This window comes from Alexandromys fortis, unplaced genomic scaffold (genome assembly GCF_014885135.2).
Source record: "Alexandromys fortis isolate MF-2015 unplaced genomic scaffold, M_Fortis_MF-2015_v1.1 scaffold_129, whole genome shotgun sequence".
NCBI lineage: Eukaryota > Metazoa > Chordata > Mammalia > Rodentia > Cricetidae > Alexandromys > Alexandromys fortis.
The window spans coordinates 4,430,832-4,451,155 of NW_026068022.1; the positions used below are offsets into that span (position 1 = coordinate 4,430,832).

General features: G+C 37.5%; 2 protein-coding genes and 2 pseudogenes across 2 annotated transcripts; 2 read left to right on the plus strand and 2 right to left on the minus strand.

Moving 5' to 3' along the window:
• The first annotated feature begins 207 nt into the window (after positions 1–207).
• On the plus strand, positions 208–1,149 carry LOC126514401 (olfactory receptor 491). The gene has a single exon (XM_050163303.1). The coding sequence runs from the start codon at positions 217–219 to the stop codon at positions 1,147–1,149; it is 933 nt and encodes a 310-aa protein (XP_050019260.1). The 5' UTR covers positions 208–216.
• A 3,729-nt stretch (positions 1,150–4,878) lies between these two features.
• LOC126514471 (COP9 signalosome complex subunit 2-like) lies at positions 4,879–6,825 on the plus strand (annotated as a pseudogene).
• A 79-nt stretch (positions 6,826–6,904) lies between these two features.
• LOC126514453 (olfactory receptor 483-like) lies at positions 6,905–16,862 on the minus strand (annotated as a pseudogene).
• A 1,445-nt stretch (positions 16,863–18,307) lies between these two features.
• LOC126514402 (olfactory receptor 481) lies at positions 18,308–19,246 on the minus strand. Its single transcript, XM_050163304.1, has one exon. The coding sequence runs from the start codon at positions 19,244–19,246 to the stop codon at positions 18,308–18,310; it is 939 nt and encodes a 312-aa protein (XP_050019261.1).
• Positions 19,247–20,324: the final 1,078 nt, after the last annotated feature.

Genomic DNA, 20,324 nt, shown 5'->3' on the forward strand with positions numbered 1-20,324 from the left:
ATGACATGTCAGAGAGTGAGGCAAATCTTCCTCATTTTATGCAAAGAAATAAAACCCTCAATTATGATTAAAAAAAAAAAACCTTAGTAAGTGAACGTTGGAATACAGAAGACCTGGTTGAGTCTAGGGAATAGTCATATGCAACCTGGACTTCACAGAAAGAGCATATTAAACAAATGAACATTTTATTTTTCTCAGGGACAATTCACAAAGAAAATGAATCCTGGAAACTACACAAAAGTGACAGAATTCATCCTTTTGGGGTTAACAGATGATCCTATACTGTGTGTCGTCTTCTTTGTGCTTTTTCTTGTAATCTACATTGTCACTTTAGTAGGAAATATCAGCATAATTAATTTAGTAAGAAATTGTCCTCAACTCCATACCCCAATGTACCTGTTCCTTAGCCATCTGGCTTTTGTTGACATTGGCTACTCCACATCAGTTACACCTATAATGCTCATAGGATTTATTGTGCATGGAACAGCCCTTCCTGTACACGGCTGTGAAGCCCAACTCTGTTCTGTTGTGACTTTTGGGACAGCTGAGTGTTTCCTGCTGGCTGCCATGGCCTATGATCGATATGTAGCTATCTGCTCACCCCTACTCTACTCTACACATATGTCTCCCCAGATCTGCTTTCTCTTAGTTGGGGCTTCCTATGTGGGTGGCTGTGTGAATGCTTGGACATTTACAGGTTGCTTGCTAAGTATATCTTTCTGTGGAGCAAATCAGATAGATCACTTCTTCTGTGACTTCTCCCCTTTGTTGAAACTGTCCTGTTCAGACGTCTCCATTATTGGAATAATTCCCTCCATCTCTGCTGGATCCATCATTGTAGTGACAGTGTTTGTCATAGCCGTCTCCTACATCTACATTCTCATCACCATCCTGAAGATGCGCTCCACTGAGGGCCGCCACAAGGCCTTCTCCACCTGCACATCCCACCTCACTGCAGTCACTCTCTACTATGGGACCATTACCTTCATTTATGTGATGCCTAAGTCTAGTTACTCAACTAAGCAAAACAGGGTGGTGTCTCTGTTCTACACAGTGGTGATCCCCATGTTGAATCCCCTCATCTACAGTTTGAGGAACAGAGATGTAAAGGAGGCCCTGAGGAAGGCGACTGTAAGAATATATTCATAGAATCTGTTCATTGAAGAGACATAAATATTGCATTTATAGATGTCACTCTCAGCATCCCTCACAGGGTATTTAAATTAACATCTTGTTTTTCTTTTCTAAATCTCACTTTTAATCTTTGTTCGTTTAGAGGCTATCTTAAAGTCTTTAAAATTTTTTTGTATTAAGTATGGAATTCTTGCAGATGTCAATAAATTTTTCTTTTCAAAATTCATGTACCAAACAACAGTTTGCCTTTGTTATGTGACATATTGCTCTAAATTTATTCTACATACAAAAACAATAACCTAGTGAATTGACATCATTAGTTTTATTTTACAAATAACTTATCTAAGGAGGTAGTTAGATTATCACACTCAAGTACACAAGTACCATTGAGAACCTGCTTCTAAAATCTCTACTTCTACAATCAATTTTTGCGATAAGTCTGCTGACCTGGGATTAAAATCTTCCCCTAATTCACAGATGAGATATCAGGGAGAAACTGGTCTGTAAGAGATCAAATAGTTTATCCAAATCAATGTTTATTCAAGGCTGTTCTATCTTTCATCAACTTTCTTTATACGCTCTTTCCACATTCAGTATAGTGACCTGGACACTGAAAATGACGTGAGGGACTGGCATCAGTCTTTTGGAGAAACCATGATCAGAGATATTCTATGATATACCAACACTGGGTATAATGTAAATCTTGGAAAACTCAACTTATTCACATTATATTCATTTTTATGTTTAGATAATTGGATCTTGAAGTTTAATCAAACGTCTTTCCAAAATCATATTTTCTTGGGCCTAGAACTGTAAAGTAGAACTTTTGGGCAAAAGAAGGACATTTGTCCCAGACCATACTGCACACTTTTCCTTGTGGAAAGGACCATATTTTGTAGATGTATGATGTTTATTAGGAAAGAGTGAGACAAATTTAATATAATACGGTACTTCAAATTAAATGCTGTAACAACTGATTATGACACCAGAAAGGATGATTTGGACTCCAATTATTATTCCTCAGTGTGATAAGGTAAAAGATATTAGGGCTTGGAGATACTTTGAAGTATCCAGTCAGATGGAAATTTTTCATACTTCACTACTGAGTGAAACTCTACAGTACATTTCAATGAAAGATTCTAAGCAAGACTGAAAGGAAACAAGGTAAATTAAATGCAGAAAAATATGAGGTACTTCATAGGAATTTCATGTTTCATTTTTCATAGTTTAATGTCTTATTTAAAATTCGGAAACATTGAAAATAAAATTAGGCCATGAAAATGGATCACTGAGCAGAAGTGCTTACCACCACGTTTGATGAGCTGAATTCATACACATAGATAAACACAAAGTTAAAGTGAAAAAAACAAACAAACATAAAGAAAATAGAAAATATAGGGAAAAAATTGACACACATTGATGCTCTAATACCACATTTGCTCCATCAGGCAACGTACAAAAGTCTGTATTTCCCTTTTGGGTAGTTGGCCTGAAATTCCACTTCTTAGCTATGGAGGAGAGTGCTATAGTCAAATAGAGATGTGTGACCTGGGAATGATAGGGCTCTTCGGGCTGATGAGGGAGGGGGACTTGATGGGGGAGGGGAAGAAAATGGGAGGGGTGGCAGGAAGGAGGCAGAAATCTTATAAATAAATAAATAAATAAATAAATAAATAAATAAATAGGGCATTGGAGGTGTAAGAAACCACATCAGAAATAGTAGATTGGCCAGAAGTCATGGGAATGGTCAACCAATGACTGATCCAGCTTGAGACACATACCATGAGATGAAGTCTACCCCTGGCATTGCTTAAAGGCTGCAACCTAGAGATTGGACAGCCCAGAGACCGAGGATAGAACTAAACAAGACTGATAAAAAAGTCAATGACCTTAGTATTTAGACCTTAGAACTTTAGTTATATAAATCCAAAATTCCTGAGCATAAAGGTTAACCTCCCCATTAACACTGAATTATTTTTCTCTGAGGTCAAGATGTTCAACTAAATTTTACAATCAGTTTTCTGAATTTTACATTAGTACTAGCTGCAATTGGATAATTAAGAAATTATGTTAATGACCAAAAATAATAATTAATTTATATATCTGTGGAGTTTTCTTGCTCTCTCTCAACATGGTTGAGGTTAGGTTACAAAGAAGTCAGGAAAAGGGCTCCAAAAACCTGTGGTCTTTACCTTCATGACCCCAAATTCTTTCTGGCATATTGTGTCAGAGATTGGAATTGCTTTACCGGTAGACACAGGATAATCATTGAAGCATCCATTCTATCTAGATGTTGAAAGTTTATTATATTATAAAAGCAAATATACACTAAAAACATGCTACCAAATAAAATAATTGCAATGAAGTCGGCATTTTAGTAGACAGTAAAGTAGAAAAGGCATCAACATTTTAAAATTTAGAATGTGGTAGAGAAGCATAAATAAAATTGTTATCAGTGGCAATGTTAGGTGTGGTGGGATGGATGATATTAGCTTGTGTTAACTAGCAATGAAAGTCCCATTGGGCAAGTGATATTTGAGCAGGAAATAGAGAAGGTATTGTAGGTATAGAAAATGGGGGAAAAAGATTCCAGATGCAAAATAACAAGTTCACAGCTCCTGATAATCTAAAGAAATAAAAAGCATGTCAGGGTAATCCAAGAAGAGACTCATGGAAGATAGAAGAGATTCTGGATTCTATTCTAAAGTGTATGGAATAAATTAAAATTTAAAAATAGGTATAACATAATATGACCATAATTTTAAATATCATATGTGTAGTATAGGATATTTGTCTTGTGAACCTTACAAGCTAACCAAAGTGGCAAGACATGCCAGCTGGTACTATAGCGGCACAGATGTCATGGGAGTCACCAACTACTTACTGACTGTAACTAAGACTAGCTCCATGAGATGAAACCCATACTTATCACTACTATTAAAACAAATCCTGTTGAGGACAGGTAATAGGCCCTGTGGAAGAGCCTACCACTGTTATCCTGCTGACTTCAAATAGTATTAAACTCCATTGGAATGATTTAACATTATACATTAGTACATTATATATTAGTACATCTCCCAATCCTTATCAGCATAGGTTCTTTTTGCAGAAGATGGTGATTAACACACAACTTGTCAATGTGTAGAGAATTGGAGACGGAAATTCTCAGCTCTAAATGGAACACCTAATTCATATCTCCATCTTTCCAATCTCAAGAATCATTGAGAGAGAGTGGGTAAAAAAAAGACTACAAGGGCCAGAGTTGGTAGATGCCTACAAAAAAAGGCATAGTTTTGAGAACACAAGCAGAATGGCTATAGATGTACACTCATGGTAGCTGTGTCAGTGTGTATAAGCTCAAAAGAGACAAAATATCAGCATGGGGAATAGATGTGTCTATAAAGTCCATTCCTAATTGAGGAGTTATTAGGAACTAATATCTTCTAGATAAAGAATAGTCAGTGGCCCCTGGTAGGCCAGCCATGTTCCGTGGATTCCAATACGACTAAGTGTATACAGGCAGCACAAGTATTATTTGACAAAAAATATATGGGGTTGGATGTATAGGAGAGGGAAATATTGAATTGAGAGTAGTTGGGGAGAGGGTAAACAGTATCAAAATATATTGTAGAAGATTCACAAAGATATATTTTAAAATACAAATAAAATAAAAGTTTTTTTTTAATTAGGGGAAAGAGAAGGTGGGGGAGAAAGGAGTAACAAGAAGGTTAACAACCGTCCCCCTCCCCCCTCCAGCCAAGATGTCTGACATGGAGGATGATTTCATGTGTGATGATGAGGAGGACTACGACCTGGAGTACTCCGAAGATAGTAACTCTGAGCCCAATGTGGATTTGGAAAATCAGTACTATAATTCCAAAGCATTGAAAGAAGATGATCCAAAAGCAGCACTGAGCAGCTTTCAAAAGGTTTTGGAGCTCGAAGGTGAGAAGGGAGAATGGGGGTTCAAAGCACTGAAATAGGTGATCAAGATTAACTTCAAGTTGACAAACTTTCCAGAAATGATGAACAGATATAAGCAACTCTTGACCTATATCCGGAGTGCAGTCACCAGGAACTATTCTGAAAAGTCCATTAATTCTATCCTTGATTATATCTCCACTTCTAAACAGATGGATTTACTGCAGGAATTTTATGAAACAACACTGGAAGCTTTGAAAGATGCTAAGAATGATAGACTGTGGTTTAAGACAAACACGAAGCTTGGGAAAATTATATTTAGAGCGAGAAGAATATGGAAAGCTTCAGAAAATTTTATGCCAGTTACATCAGTCTGACAAGATGACCTGATGGAGAAGATGACCTGAAAAAAGGTACCCAGTTATTAGAAATCTAAGCTCTGGAGATTCAAATGTACACGGCGCAGAAGAACAACAAAAAGCTCAAAGCCCTGTATGAGCAATCACTTCACATCAAGTCTGCTATCCCGCACCCACTGATCATGGGTGTCAACAGAGAATGCGGTGGTAAAATGCACTTGAGAGAAGGTGAATTTGAAAAGGCACACACTGATTTTTTTTGAAGCTTTCAAGAATTATGATGAATCAGGAAGCCCCAGACGAACCACTTGTTTAAAATATTTGGTCTTAGCGAATATGCTAATGAAATCAGGAATAAATCCATTTGACTCACAGGAGGCCAAACCGTATAAAAGTGATCCAGAAATTCTAGCAATGACAAATTTAGTAAGTGCCTATCAGAATAATGACATCACTGAATTTGAAAAGATTCTGAAAACAAATCACAGCAACATCATGGATGACCCATTCATAAGAGGACACATTGAAGAGCTTTTACGAACCATCAGAACACAAGTGCTCATAAAGTTAATTAAGCCTTACACAAGAATACATATTCCTTTTATTTCTAAGGAGTTAAACATAGACATCGCTGATGTGGGAAGCCTGCTAGTGCAGTGCATACTGGATAACACTATTCATGGCCGAATTGATCAAGTCAACCAGCTCCTTGAACTGGATCATCAGAAGAGGGGTGGTGCCCGATATACTGCACTAGATAAATGGACCAACCAACTAAATTCTCTCAACCAGGCTGTGGTCAGTAAACTGGCTTAACGGAGAGCAAGCTTTGCAGGAGTGCTTAAGGCATCAGTGCAGAGATGTGATCCTTAAGGACTGGAAAGGCAGAACTCCTGTGGGTTGGTGTGTCCTGAAAGTGGTTGGAGTTATGGCAGAAGTGCTTTTTTGATCAACTGGTTTGTGTTTTGCTGCTGCATTTATCCGAAGAAAAACAGCTTTAATCTCCAGAAGAAAACCAAAACACCATGGGATTTATGCTGTGTTGACATCTTGCCCTAAACATACAACACCGTAGTAATCTGTCATGGGCAACATGACCAGAACGAAGATTTTTGTCATGATTTTAAACACACTGACACGCTACTGTTGGTTAAATTTAAACATGTTGTTCCTGCAGAAATTCTCTCACAAATAACCTGCAATAACTTGAAATTCATACCCTTTTGAACACTTCCTTTTCTCATGTATAAATGAAAACGTTTGCTGCATTTTGCAAAATGTCAGTTCTCCAAAAACGTGTCCGTCTAGTTCTGTCCTTGCAGCTAGTAAAGGTTAGATGACCGTCCTCTCAGTGGCACACTGTCACCTAGGGCTCAAGCAGCAAAATAAACAGTGCAGCTCAGAAATTGGAAAAAAAAAAAAAAAGAAGGTTAACAACCAAAACATTGCTCTTGGGTTACAGCCACTATTACATAGTTTTACAACTACTGTTAAGAAAATCTTTTCTTAACAAGCTGTGTCTTCAGGGTACCCTTAATCTCAGTATTTCTGAGGCTGTAAATTAGGGATTTTGACATGAGGATTCCCACCATGTAAAACACGACATCACCTTTCTGGTCAGTGGAGTAGCTGGACTTGGGCGTCATATAAATGAATGTGTTGGTCCCATACAAGAGAGTGACTGAAGTGAGGTGAGAGGTGCAGGTGGAGAAGGCTTTATGGTAACCTTTTGTGGAGTGCATCTTGAGGATGGTAATGAATATATAGGAATAGGAGACAGCACTGACAAACACTGTGATCATAGTAACTGAGTCAGAGCAAATGAGGTACAGCTTCAGGGACACTGGCATCAGAACAGGAGAGTTCCCCCAAAGAAGCAAAATCACAGAAAAAAAAAGATTGATTCTATTTGGTTCATAAGAAAAGAAAAGGAAAAGGAACAGTGGCAAACTAAGCATCAAGTAAAGCCCCTATATAAGATCCTACAACCAACTGGATATAAATTTGTGTGGATATTTTGGAGAATAAAGCAGTGGGTTCCAGACTGCCATGAAATGACCATAAGCCATGGCAGCCATAAAAAGAATTCAACTGACCCAAAGAAATCAGATATGCCAAGCTTCATGCCACATGCAAGATAGGATATTATACTTCTCCCTACCAGGAAGCTGACAAGCATAGTCTAGTGAGAGATGAGACACCTATGTCAATAGAAGCTAAGTGACTGATAAAAAAAAGTACATAGGATGATGGAGCTGGGAGGAGACTCTTATGAGAAGAATGGTGCTGACGTTTCCAGGCATGGTCAGCAGGTAGGTGCACAGGATGATGGTAAAGAGGATGAGTCATTTGTTAAGCCTGATAAAATAAACTCTGTCACTACATTGTGGTTCTCATTGTTGAATAAAACTATGGGACACTGTGACTGCTTGAAAAACACAGCTGTGGTAGACACATTACAGGAAGGAATTTAAATAAAATTTATTTCATAAATACATGGAGAGCATTAAAATCTAATATATTATTCAAAAATTGTTTCAATAACGGATGTTTACTCACAGTTTCCACTGTTTATACAATTGTGTGAATTTAGGCCTTCAAAATTGTTTAATGAGAAATGCTAGAAATATGTTATAAATAATACGTAATTATCGCATTTATTTATAATAAAATCATTAAAGTTAACATGTAAAATATGATAATTTACTTGGGGAAATGACTTTTTAGGTAGAGGTTCTTACTACCATTCCTAAATGTGACAGCAAGAATGTGATTTCTGGAGCTCACATAGTGGGAGAAGATATCCAACTATTGAATGTTGTCCTTTGGCATACATGTATGTTTGCCAAAGACATATATGGTATGTCTTCTGCACCATTCTCTTCAAACAAATAAATATGGCCTGGAGAGATGGCTCGGGGGTTCAGAGCACTGACTCCTCTTCCAGAGGACCTGGGTTCAATTCCCAGCACTCACATGGTGGCTCACAGCTCTCTGTAACTCCAGTTCCAGAGGATCCAATGCCCTCATCTAGACATACATGAAAGCAAAGATAGTTATAGAATAAAAAATAAATAAAATGATAAGCCACATAAAAATAAAAAATTCACAAAGGGTCTGGCTTATGTATTTTATTGTATTTTCTTTAATATTTTTGACTGTGAAGGAGCTAAGTACAAAGAGACATTTCATTATATGGGCTGCCAAGATAAACCAGAATGGATATCATAAGGGTATATGAATCTAAGGATATGATGCTTTGGAGAGGGTCTTCTTTTGTTTTCAGAGGATGAGACCCTGTGGACTGCTTCTATCCCAATATGGTATGATAGACCACGTCCTCCTGAAGGTTGCTGTGAACACCCTCAAAAAATTACTTCACTGAACTGCTGACTGAGATGACCCTGGTGCACTGGTTACACCATAAAAGAACTGATTAACAGCGCCCCTGTACAGCAGGAAGAAGTTTGGAGAGGAACAACTATGCCCATATTCCCAAATATTGTTTATAAATGTTTTTTTACATTTAAAGGTGGAATAATATAGATATGAATAATTTGCATTGGTATGGATTTTAAGGTCAATTTTGTTATATGTATATGTATTTCTGATCTTGAATAAGGTATTGTGATTATGTAGTTCATTTAAAAATGTAATGTATAAAACCCAGAAAGTAAAAAAAAACTTTGTTAATATATGATAGAGGATTAATAAACAGAATATACAAATATTTTAAAAACAACAATCAAGAAAACAAAGTATTGCCTAATTCAAAAGTTTAGAGGCTTAGAAAAGAATGTCATATATTTAAATTTATCCTGTGAATGATACACATAGGCTGAATTAGGGTTTGAGGAATAAAAAATCAAAATCTAGTGGGCTGTGATATGAGGCTTCCCCAGAAAAGTAAGTCTAAACCCATATATAAATACACATATGTGTATGTATATAGATGTATACACAGACACACAATCATGCAGGCAATCTCTCTTGACAGATTTTTATGACTGCTTCATAAAGTTCCCATACACAAGGAGAAACAGAAAGATGTTGCAGAAATGAGTTGCTTGTTTGTCCTGGCCACCCAGCTAGCTTAGCCCTGAAAAAAACCACATGGAAATTATATTAATTAAATCAGTGCTTGGCCCATTAGCTCTAACTTTTTATTGGCTAACTCTTACATACTAATATAACCCATCTTCATTATTCTGTATATCACCACAAGGTCGTGGCCTTCCAGCCAAGTTTCAGCATGTCTATCTCCAGCAGTGAGGTTATGGCATCTCTCACTCAGCCCTTCTTTCTCCCAGCATACAGTTCTGTCTTTTCTGCCTACCTAAGTTCTACCCTATCAATAGGCCTAAAGCAGTTTCTTCATTAACCAATGAAAGCAACACAAAGACAGAAGGACCTCCTACACCAAAAGGAAAGGGAACTTTTCTTGTGAAATTGCTTAACTTATCAGTTTAAAATCCATGGTACTGGTAATGATTGTGATGCTGCAGCTTTGAATGAGTCCAAGGCCATGCTGGAAGCAGACTTTTTTTCAGTGGTCCTAATACTTAAAGCTTTGAAGTGATCAGAAAAATCTGTTCACATTGTAAGATAATATGTATCATCTGTGAGTGGTAGTTGCTAATTACTTCCTCATCATCCAATGCTTACTTGCATTGGTATTGGATCAAACATCTGCGAACCACACTGACACATAAAATTGCCATCTTATTGCCACTATCTCTTGTGAAAGAGGGGAGCATGGTGTCTCTGAGCTCACTTCCTCTTCCTCCTAGCATTCTGTTCTGTAGTGATGTGGGAGTGTCATATATCAATCTGTTGATTTCATTGGTTAAGCAATAAAGAAACTGGTTGGCCCTGATAGGTTAAAGCATAGGTGGGAGGAGTAAACAGAACAAAATGCTCGGAGGAAGAGGAAGTGAGCTCAGAGACGCCATGCTCCCCTCTCCCAGGCAGACGTGATTCAGCTCCGACCCAGGATGGACGTAGGCTAGAGTCTTCCCGGTAAGTGCACCTTGGGGTGCTACATATATTATTAGAAATGGGCTAGTCCAGGTGCGAGAGTTAGCCCAGAAGAGGCTAGATATAATGGGCCAAGCAGTCTTTAAAAGAATACAGTGTCTGTGTAATTATTTCGGGGCATAAGCTAGCCAGGCAGCCGGGGTGCTGGGGACTCAGCCCCGCCGCTCCTATTACAAGAGAATCCCATAAAAATCACTGAAGTAATAACAATAATATAAGCACAGAGGATAGCACAGACATTGCAGGCCCTGTACAAGCTGCTTCAGGCTCTGCTGATTGAGAGATATTATATTCTTTTCTAACTGAGTTGTGTTCATCTCTCTTTGATCTGCACAGTACCTTGCAGTGCAATAACAATAGTCAGTAAGTGTGAAGGATCTAGTTAGCCACAACCCAACTTCTCCATGGTGCATGACATTCTTAAGTGCTGTCTTCAGTGATGGAGCCTTAACATCAGTTTTTGGAGAGCAATCAATAAATAGTATTGGCAATAGACTGAGTTGTTTGGGGTGTCCATTAGGCCCCTTTTGGCCAGAAAATCAGTTAGACATAACCTGTTCTTGGCACTGAAGGTTTCACTTAGTGATAAGAGATGTCTGATTGGGGCTTTATCTTCCTGTTATTTGGCGAATCCCTTTTATGTATGTATATATTTAAAGAACCAGTAGATTCCTATATGATACCTCAAATGGCCCTTAGGGTTAGTTGCCATTTTTTCATTCCCTCTGTCACCTCTATGTTTTCTCCCGTGCTTATTTAATCCACTTGTACCCATATCCTCCCCACTTGGCTCCAATTGTAGATTCTATTTCAATTTCCTTGAAAAATTCTTCCATCCATATTATTTACTTACTATATCCTTAATCTCTGTGGTTATTCAGATAGTAGCAAGCCCATTGAAGGCTTAAAATCTAACACAAGTAAGAGGATACATAATGTAAATGTCTTTTGGGGTCTGGGTTAACTTACTCAGGGTGTTTTTTTTTTCTAGGTTCATCTCATTGTTTCATTTTTTTAAACAGCTAAATAATATCCCATTGTGTAAATGTACCACATTTTCCTGATTATTATATATCTACTTGCATTGTTCTTCATGCAGTTACCTGTTTGACTAGCACCATTTTTTGGAGAAGCTGTTTGTTTTTCATTTTATTGTATATTTCAGGCTTCTTTGTAAAATATTAGCAGTCCATAGGTGTGTGGACTTATGTCTGGATCTTCAGTTCTATTCAATGCATCAGCATGTATTTTTTATGCCAATAGCATAGTGTTTTCCTTACTAGAACTCTTGTGATTCAACTTGAAATTGAGGATTGTGATACCTGCAATAGTTCTCTTATTACTCAGAATTGTTTTATCTTTCTTTTTTTGTGTGTGTTTCAATAGAAAGCTGAAAATTGTCCCTTCAAGATCAATGAAAATTGTGCTGGTATTTTTCTGGGAATTGCAATGAATCTACATATGTTTTGGTAGGATGACCATTTTCACTGTATGGTTCACTCCAATCCATGAACATGAGAGATCTGTCTATCTGATTTCTTCAATTTTTCTCAGTGTCTTAAATATTTATTACACAAGTCTTTCACTTACTTGGTTGGAGTCACCCTAAGATATATATCTTTTGATATTATTGGGAGCAGTATTATTTCCTTGATTTCCTTATCAGTCCATTTGTCATTTGTATATAGGAAGGCTACTGGTTTTTGTGTATAAATTTTGTATTCTGATACTTATTCTGAAACTGTTTATGAGCTGTAGAAGCTTCCTGGTAGAGATTTTGTCATTTAGCTCATGAGGCTTTTTTTTGGTTTACAAGAATTTATGACTTAGAAAAAAAGGTAAGTTCTGTAATTTCACATGGAGTTATATGCTAAAGATCATAGTGGATCTAAGACTTCTTAAGGCCAGGATTCAGGAGTGCAAGGGATTAGAGAATTAAGTTTAAAATCCTCAGAGTCACTTTTTATTAAGAAATTTGAATATTTTCAAGTTGCACAGCAAATGTCTGAATGGGATAAGCTGAGAATCTGGGTATAAGTTTTAGGTTGTTTTGGATCATTTGTCTAGGTAAATTTGAGGGTAGGGTGAACCTAAAATGTCATAATATTTTATGTGAGATGCCTTTAGTTCAGGAAGACTTTAGGCTAATCTACGAAGACCTGGTGCTCAATTGCTAACAATAGCCAAACCTGCAAGTACCACTGTAGTAGGTTGAAATGAATTTAGCTATTACATTATGTACAGAGATGCCAGCTGTTTCCTGTGTGACTGACCTGTTCTGGCACAGTATTCCCAATTGCTCAAAGTTGACAACCCAATGCTTCAATTTCTTGGACTCCAAAATAAAATGAGTAAGATATGCTTTTCTCATTTCTACAGTGGTCATCTTCCACTGTACGTCATTTATTATTTAAAAGATTACAAGGCATGACAAAGGGAGGGCCATATGAAAATGATTCAGACATTTCAAATATACACACACTGAATATGGAAGAAAGGAAATTCAAAGCAGGGGAGAGCAAAAGAAGAATAAAATGGGGTTGAAAGAAAAAAAAAGAGTGAAACTGAATCTGAGGATTGAAGCATATTTGAGGAATTTGATAGCTGTGTTAATCAAAAAAAAACAGAAATTGGGGTTTTTAGGTGAAAGATATGTCAATAGAAAAATAAATAAATATTACAGGATGAAAACCAAGTAGTCCAAGAGCTTTCTAAGAAATGTGAAGTGATCTAACACATGGATAGTTGAAGTTCAAAATGGGAGGACATGAGGTAGAAGGCATGTTTGAAGATAGTCACCAATAAATCTCCAAATTAGTGAAAGAACTTGACGGGAGAAAAATTTTAAAGTCTGAAAAATCCAAACATGGTAAGTATGAGAACAGTTTACATTTAAGAAAATTATAGAAACTACAGGAAACCAAAACAGGAATGTGGGCAGAGGTTATAGTTCAGTAGTAGAATTCTCACTTAGCAGCTAAATTTGAATGTCAGTGTTATTTAAAAAAGCAGTATGAGAAAGAAACAAAGACAACAAGAAAGACAAAAGCTTGCAGAAGATGAAATATGTATTCCCTATACTAAATAAAAATTTTAAAAAATGATAGGTTGCAATAAAAAGAAATGATAGAAATTACACTTCAGTAAAATTTTGAGTGAAAATATTTTAGCTGCTAACATAGCATTCTATTCCAAACAAAATGCTCAAAAACTCAAAATACTCCAAATTAAGAGTACAAACAGGAATTTTTGATAGAAAGAAACCTGTTAAAAATTCATTATCAATAAACTTACATTATTGAAGAAACAATGTTTTTAAATAAAAATCAATTTTAAAAAGCGATGAATTGTAAACTCTAGAATCTATATATAGTAAACTCACTGAGGTTTAAGAGAGAGTAGGCAGCCATTCTGAGAAATGGTTAGCAGTTTTCTTTGTGTGAATTAGTAGCTGACATCTTTGTAAACAAGCTTGTAGAGTCAAGTTGAAATGAGAAAAAATATAAACCTTTATGCAAGTCTTTAATGAATTGATATGATCACACACATAAACTTGAACATGCAGACTTGGTTTTGAGTACTGCATGTCCTGCTATTACTATTGCCCCAATTATAATATACAAGGATTTTGTTAACCCTAGGAATTTATCTCCATCCCTTAAAATTTAAGCATTAACCCATTGTTGTATTTAAAGAAACCTGAGAAATTTTATGTACCATACGTCCCTATCAATTTTAGGGGAGGGAAATTTTTTTTAAAAAATTTCCACCTTCTTCCCACCTCCCTTTTTCTTCCCCCTCCCCCCACTCCCCACGGCCCACTCCCCTCCCCCTCCCTCTCCAGTCCAAAAAGCAGTCGGGGTTCCCTGCCCTGAGGGCAGTCCAAGGTCCTCCCCCCCCTCCATCCAGGTCTAGGACGGTGTGCATCCAAACAGGCTAGGCTCCCACAAAGCCAGTACATGCAGTAGGATCAAAACTCAGTGCCATTGTCCTTGGCTTCTCAGCAGCCCTCATTGTCCACCATATTCAGCGAGTCCAGTTTTATCCCATGCTTTTTCAGTCCCAGTCCCCTGGCCTTGGTGAGCTTCCAATAGATCAGCCCCACCCTCTCAGTGGGTGGGTACCCCCCTCATGGTCTTGACTTCCTTGCTCATGTTCTCCCTCCTTCTGTTCCTCATTTGGACCTTGGGAGCTCAGTCCATTGCTCCAATGTGGGTCTCTGTCTCTATCTCCATCCATCACCAGATGAAGGTTCTATGGTGATATGTAAGATATTCATCAGTATGGCTATAGGATCGGGCCATTTCCTCTCTCCTCAGCTCTCTCTCCTCAGCTGCCAAAGGACCTAGTTGGGGACATCTCTCTGGACCCCTGGGAACCCCCTCTATAGTCAAGGATCCTTCCAACTCTAAAATGGCTCCCTTAATTAAGATATATACTTCCCTGCTCCCATATCCATCCTTCCATTATCCCAACCATCCCATTCCCCCAAGGTCTCCCCATCCTAGGGGAGGGAAATTTTACTGAAATTTATATAGGCCAGGAAGTTTTGAAAAGAAAAACAGGTTAAAACAAAAACAGATTTCAAATAATTCCCAATTTTGAATCCCAATCTTCTAACTATAAATCTTACACATCATAATAGAGATTTCTCACACAGACAGGCAGGCAGACAGACAGAAAGACAGATACACACACACACACACACAATTCAGGAACATTTTATTGCTCTAAATGGGAGTAGAATTATCATCTTTGATTCTTATTTATTGACTCAGTCTGTTCAGGTAAAATTCTTTTCATTGCTACTGATATTCTTTTTAGTTTTGCCATTTATTTTTTAAAGAAAGCAACTTTTAAGAATGTGTTCCTGGTACTATTCAAGCCTCCATTCCCCTCTCTTCCAGGAGTAAATAGTTGACAGTGAAACTCCAACATAAGCTAAACAAGCAACTGTATTTGTTTGTTAGGTCTGCTACAGCCAAGTGCCATCAGCTAGGTGTCTTATAATATGCATTCTTGTCTTTCCAGATGCTTGGAGTCCAAGAATGAGGCATTGTTAGGGCTGGTTCTTCTCAGGGTACTGACGGAGAATCTGCTCCATGCCTTTCCCCTCGGTTTTTGAATTTTAATCCTTGGCATTGATTGGCATATAGCAGCAACATCCAGATCTGTGACTTCTTTTAACATGGTTTTATCCTTTGGGGTGTTTGCATCCAAGACCAGGACCCTAATCATACTGGATAGTGAGTCTAGATTGCTACAGTAGCTATTGTTCTTTTAAAATATCTGAAATTAATCTGTTCCCAAATAAAGCAACATTCAATGATCCTGAGAATTATGTCTTCCATGCATATTTTAGGAAAAATTCATCCCCAACCTGTACCATAATCAATCACTGTCTTTTTCTTGAAAATATGAACACTTTCAGCACTCTTGGCTGCTTTGGGACAGATGTTAAGGAAAGGAATAAAGACATAATTTCCTTTGGAATGCCCAAATGTCTGCACAGTAGTAGAAGGTGAGGATCAAAGTCTATATCTCAGAGTGTGAAAACAGGGTTGGGGATTTGACTAGGTGGTAGAGTGCTTAGGTAGCATCCACAAGACTTTTGGCTGACTCTCCAGCAACAAACCAAAACTAAAACAAAACACGCATGAAAACAAGTGACCATATACACAAACTGTGTTTTGTAGCATCAGTTCTTCTATTTGCACAGGTAATGTCTTCCTCTTTTACACTTAATCAGAACAAGGAAGAAAAACATGAATCTGCCCACTTCCCTAAAGGTCTATCAATGCCAGCTCTACCCACACCCCTTAGAGCTAGGTTAATTAAAGCTTAAAATCCTTGGAGTTTAAACACATGAGTCATATCTCTGTATAAAATTATAATAATAAGTTGAGACAATTTTAATCTTCCAAACAAAAAACTCAGATACCAATGAGATAAGTATGTCATATATCTTTCTTTTGAATGAAGTAAAAGGATAGAGGTAGATTAGCCATGCAGTAAGATCCATCCATGTCTATAAGAGTACCAGGACTTTTATAGTTTGCATATAAAATGCTATGTTCCATTTCCCCCCCACATCCTGAGCTTATATGTTTGAATACTTATTCCCATCTGGTGGAACTGTGTTGGAGAGAAGACTATGGAATCATTGGACTGTGACCTAGCTTTTGTTGGGGGCACGCCTTCAAGGTGATATTGGCTTCTCCTTGTGCCCTAAAATCTCTGCTTCCTGTCTCACCATGACACAATAAGTCATAAGCTCTTGGAACCACAGACCAGACATTGCAGTGGTCATGTTTTCCCGCTAGCATGGACTTGCGAACAAAAATAACTCTCACTCTCTTCAGTTGTTTCTTTCATGTACTTGGTCACAGCAATGACAAAAACAGATGTCATTTTACAAAGAGGTGGTATATCTTAAGAATAGAAATGAAAAGGAACATTAGTGAGAGATACAGTCAATTCAGTAAAACACATTGGGCTTGTGAATCTTGCAGCAAAGATCAATGAAGAAGTCTGTCTGTTCTCTAAGGAAGATTACATTTGAAAACAGAAATACTATTGCCTCCGAGAGCAAAGTGTGGACAGAAAGATGAGGATAACCAGAAACATACAACAAAAATCTTCATCCAGCAGAGTTCAGATTTCCACCATGATGCTGAAAGTCTTTTTCCAGGCAGAAGTCCAACCCTGGAGTGCCACAGGCCACGTATGTTTGTGCAGGCTTCTGTCCTAGGATTACTGCATTGGTGAGTGTCTAGGTCCATAATGATATAAGAAGAGAGGTATAAATGAACAAACTTCAGAACAATCAGCAGTGAAATTCCAAGGCAGCTTCCAGAAGACAAGGACATCTATCTACTCAATCTGGCCAGTGAAAAGTCCAAGGACAAGAAGTCAGTTTGTGCATACCTTCACAGAATTTATCCAACACTACAACTGTGTTAATAAAATTGCATTCACCAAAGTGTTAACCACAAATCACTGTTAGAAGAGCTAAAGGGAGGAACTGCCACAGACAAATTGATCATGAGTTGGGTAATCGGTGATCATAGATATCTCCTTTAGAGGTTAAAAGAGAATGACACGGACATTCTCTAAGCCATGATTTCCTATCTATTTCTTCGTGTACAAAGACAGTTCCACCATCCTATTGTCATCATCCAGAACAATGTTTACTTCTAAATTGTACTCTAATACCTATGTATGCAGACCTCAGTCAGCAGATCTGGGTGAGACTTATTCAATTTCTTCTATAACTTGGTTTGTGCCTTGTAATGACAAAATAGAGGGATCATGATTCTTTTTCGTTCTGTATCAAATTGAAAGAAAATAAACACAATTTTTCTGAGACACTATGCTTACTGTTTTCAGAAGTTAAAAAAGGCATTCATCATATAAGGGGTAAGGGTCATTCACCTTAGAGGGGGGTGACCTGAAACCCTAACTGGTCAGAATACCATTTGTTACACATCTACTGGAAATTTCACTCATAATAAATAAGTGTTATTTTAAATAGGAAAATTGAAAGTGTTTCACACTTTGAAATATGTCTATACAAAAATACTACAAAATTAGCAAATAGGAAATATTTAAAGTTAAAAACTATCCTCTGAAGTATTCTTACCTTTAAGAAAATCCACATCTCACTTTGATGGCACAGGTGTCTGTGTAAATCACACTTTTTAAATTATTAATGGAAATAAATATAAAATGTCTGTATGTACAGGAGCTTCTAACTATATAAGTGTTCAAGGTATGGATAAAATTATGGAAATATCACTTGCCTATGTTCTTCATGTCATTTATTTTATTATCCATGGAGTTTTTTCTGATTTACTTCAAGGGAACCAATGTGTTCTGGCCATTAATTTTTTCATAGCCTCTTTAACCTCCTTGTTCCTCAGACTGTAGATGAGAGGGTTCAACATGGGGATCACCACTGTGTAGATCACAGAAGCCACTTTGACCTGATCAGCTGAATAGCTTGACTTTGGCATCACATATACAAATAAAACTGTCCCATAAAACAAAGTGACCGCAGTGAGGTGGGAAGTGCAGGTGGAGAATGCCTTGTTCCTTCCCTCAGTAGAACGCATCCTTATGATTGACAGTAGGATATAAACATAGGACACAATGATGGTAGATAGTGTGCTCACTAGCACAGATGCCGAAGATATGGATGGAGATATTTCAGCAATATAAGCATGGCCACAAGAGAGTTTCACAAGTGGGAAGAGGTCACAGAAAAAATGGTTGATTTTATTTGGGCCACAGAAGTTTAGGTTCACAAAACAGCCTGTGAACGATGAGGCATTCATGCATCCACCCAAGTAAGAGGCCCCCAACAGGAAGAAGCAGATTGCTGGGGACATTTGAGTGGAGTAGAGCAGAGGAGAGCAGATGGCCACATAACGGTCATAGGCCATGGTAGCCAGCAGGAAGCATTCTGTGGTTCCAAAAGCTACATCAGAGCCAAGCTGGGCTGCACAACCAGAGAGAGGGATAGTAGTCTTTTCTCTTAAGAAACTGATGAGCATGATGGGTGTGACCGATGTGGAGTAGCCAATGTCCACAAAGGCTAGATGGCTGAGGAACAGATACATAGGAGTGTGAAGCTGTGGGCTGCTTCGAATTAAAAGGATTATACTGATATTTCCCAATAAAGTCACTATATAAACTGGTAGAAAAAACACAAATAAGATGGCACGTAGTGTAGGACTATCTGTTAGTCCCAGAATAATGAATTCTGTCACCATGGTGTCATTTTCAGTTTCCATTCATTCACTCAATTGCTGCCTAATGGAACCAGAATTAGAGGAGAATCATTGGCTGAAATGACCCTGCAATTAACATATGCACTTAAATATAATCTTATAATTAAAATTTAAAATGGCAATTTTTATAGTCATAGACTACTTTGCAAATTTTCTTCTTGAATTCCATAAGATATTTTAGTAGGAGCTTCAATTACATTAGGATTCAACCATATAGTTGCTACTAACACATGATACAACAAATTTATTCCCTATATATACAGGAGATGTATACACGGGAATCCTTATGATATTTATTTTTAGCACAAACTGTGACTAACATATTAATGTCAGTTTTGACTCTAAGTTTTTCCCATGCGCATTGCAAACATGCCTCTACCCCAGTGTTCTCTCCTCTAGTAAATATAGTCTCCAATTGTGTAAGTGACTGGCTAATAACAATAGAGCTAGATTAGACATCTTTTACTTATGTGACCGGCTAGAACAAAATAAGCCAAATTCTTAGTTTAAAAAAAAAAATCAGTACCAAGAGCTGGATGTTTCCTATGCTCAAGATAAAAAGACTCATCAAAATTCTAATTATTTCTGTGGTATAAACATACTACACATTTCGCAAATTGTCTCTAGACTCTCCTCTCCTCCTTTATGGGACTGGAGGAAGTGATAAGAGTCTAGATATTGCTATGTCTTAACAAGTAAATAAACAGAAACATTTGGAGCTTTCGTTAGACAAACTTCTACAACCTAGTTCTGAAAAGCAGTAGTCATTAAAGAAACAGGGGTGCATTTGGCATAAAGTGGGAGACTTGGAGTGGTCAAAATGGAGGTGGGAAACTATAATAGCTAACAAATTATAATAAAGGCCAATTCACATTTCAAAATTATGGCCCCTTTATTCAAGCTATAAAGCATGGACCAGGACAAGGAAAATGTTAGTCCTCTTCATGCATTTTCACAACTCCAAAGCAATTATTCGCTTTTTCTCCAAAAATTTCTGAGGTCTAAGAAACGGCACATTTATAGCGATCAGCAATACATATGTAGCTACCAGAAACTGCATTTTTATTCGAATTTATGAAGC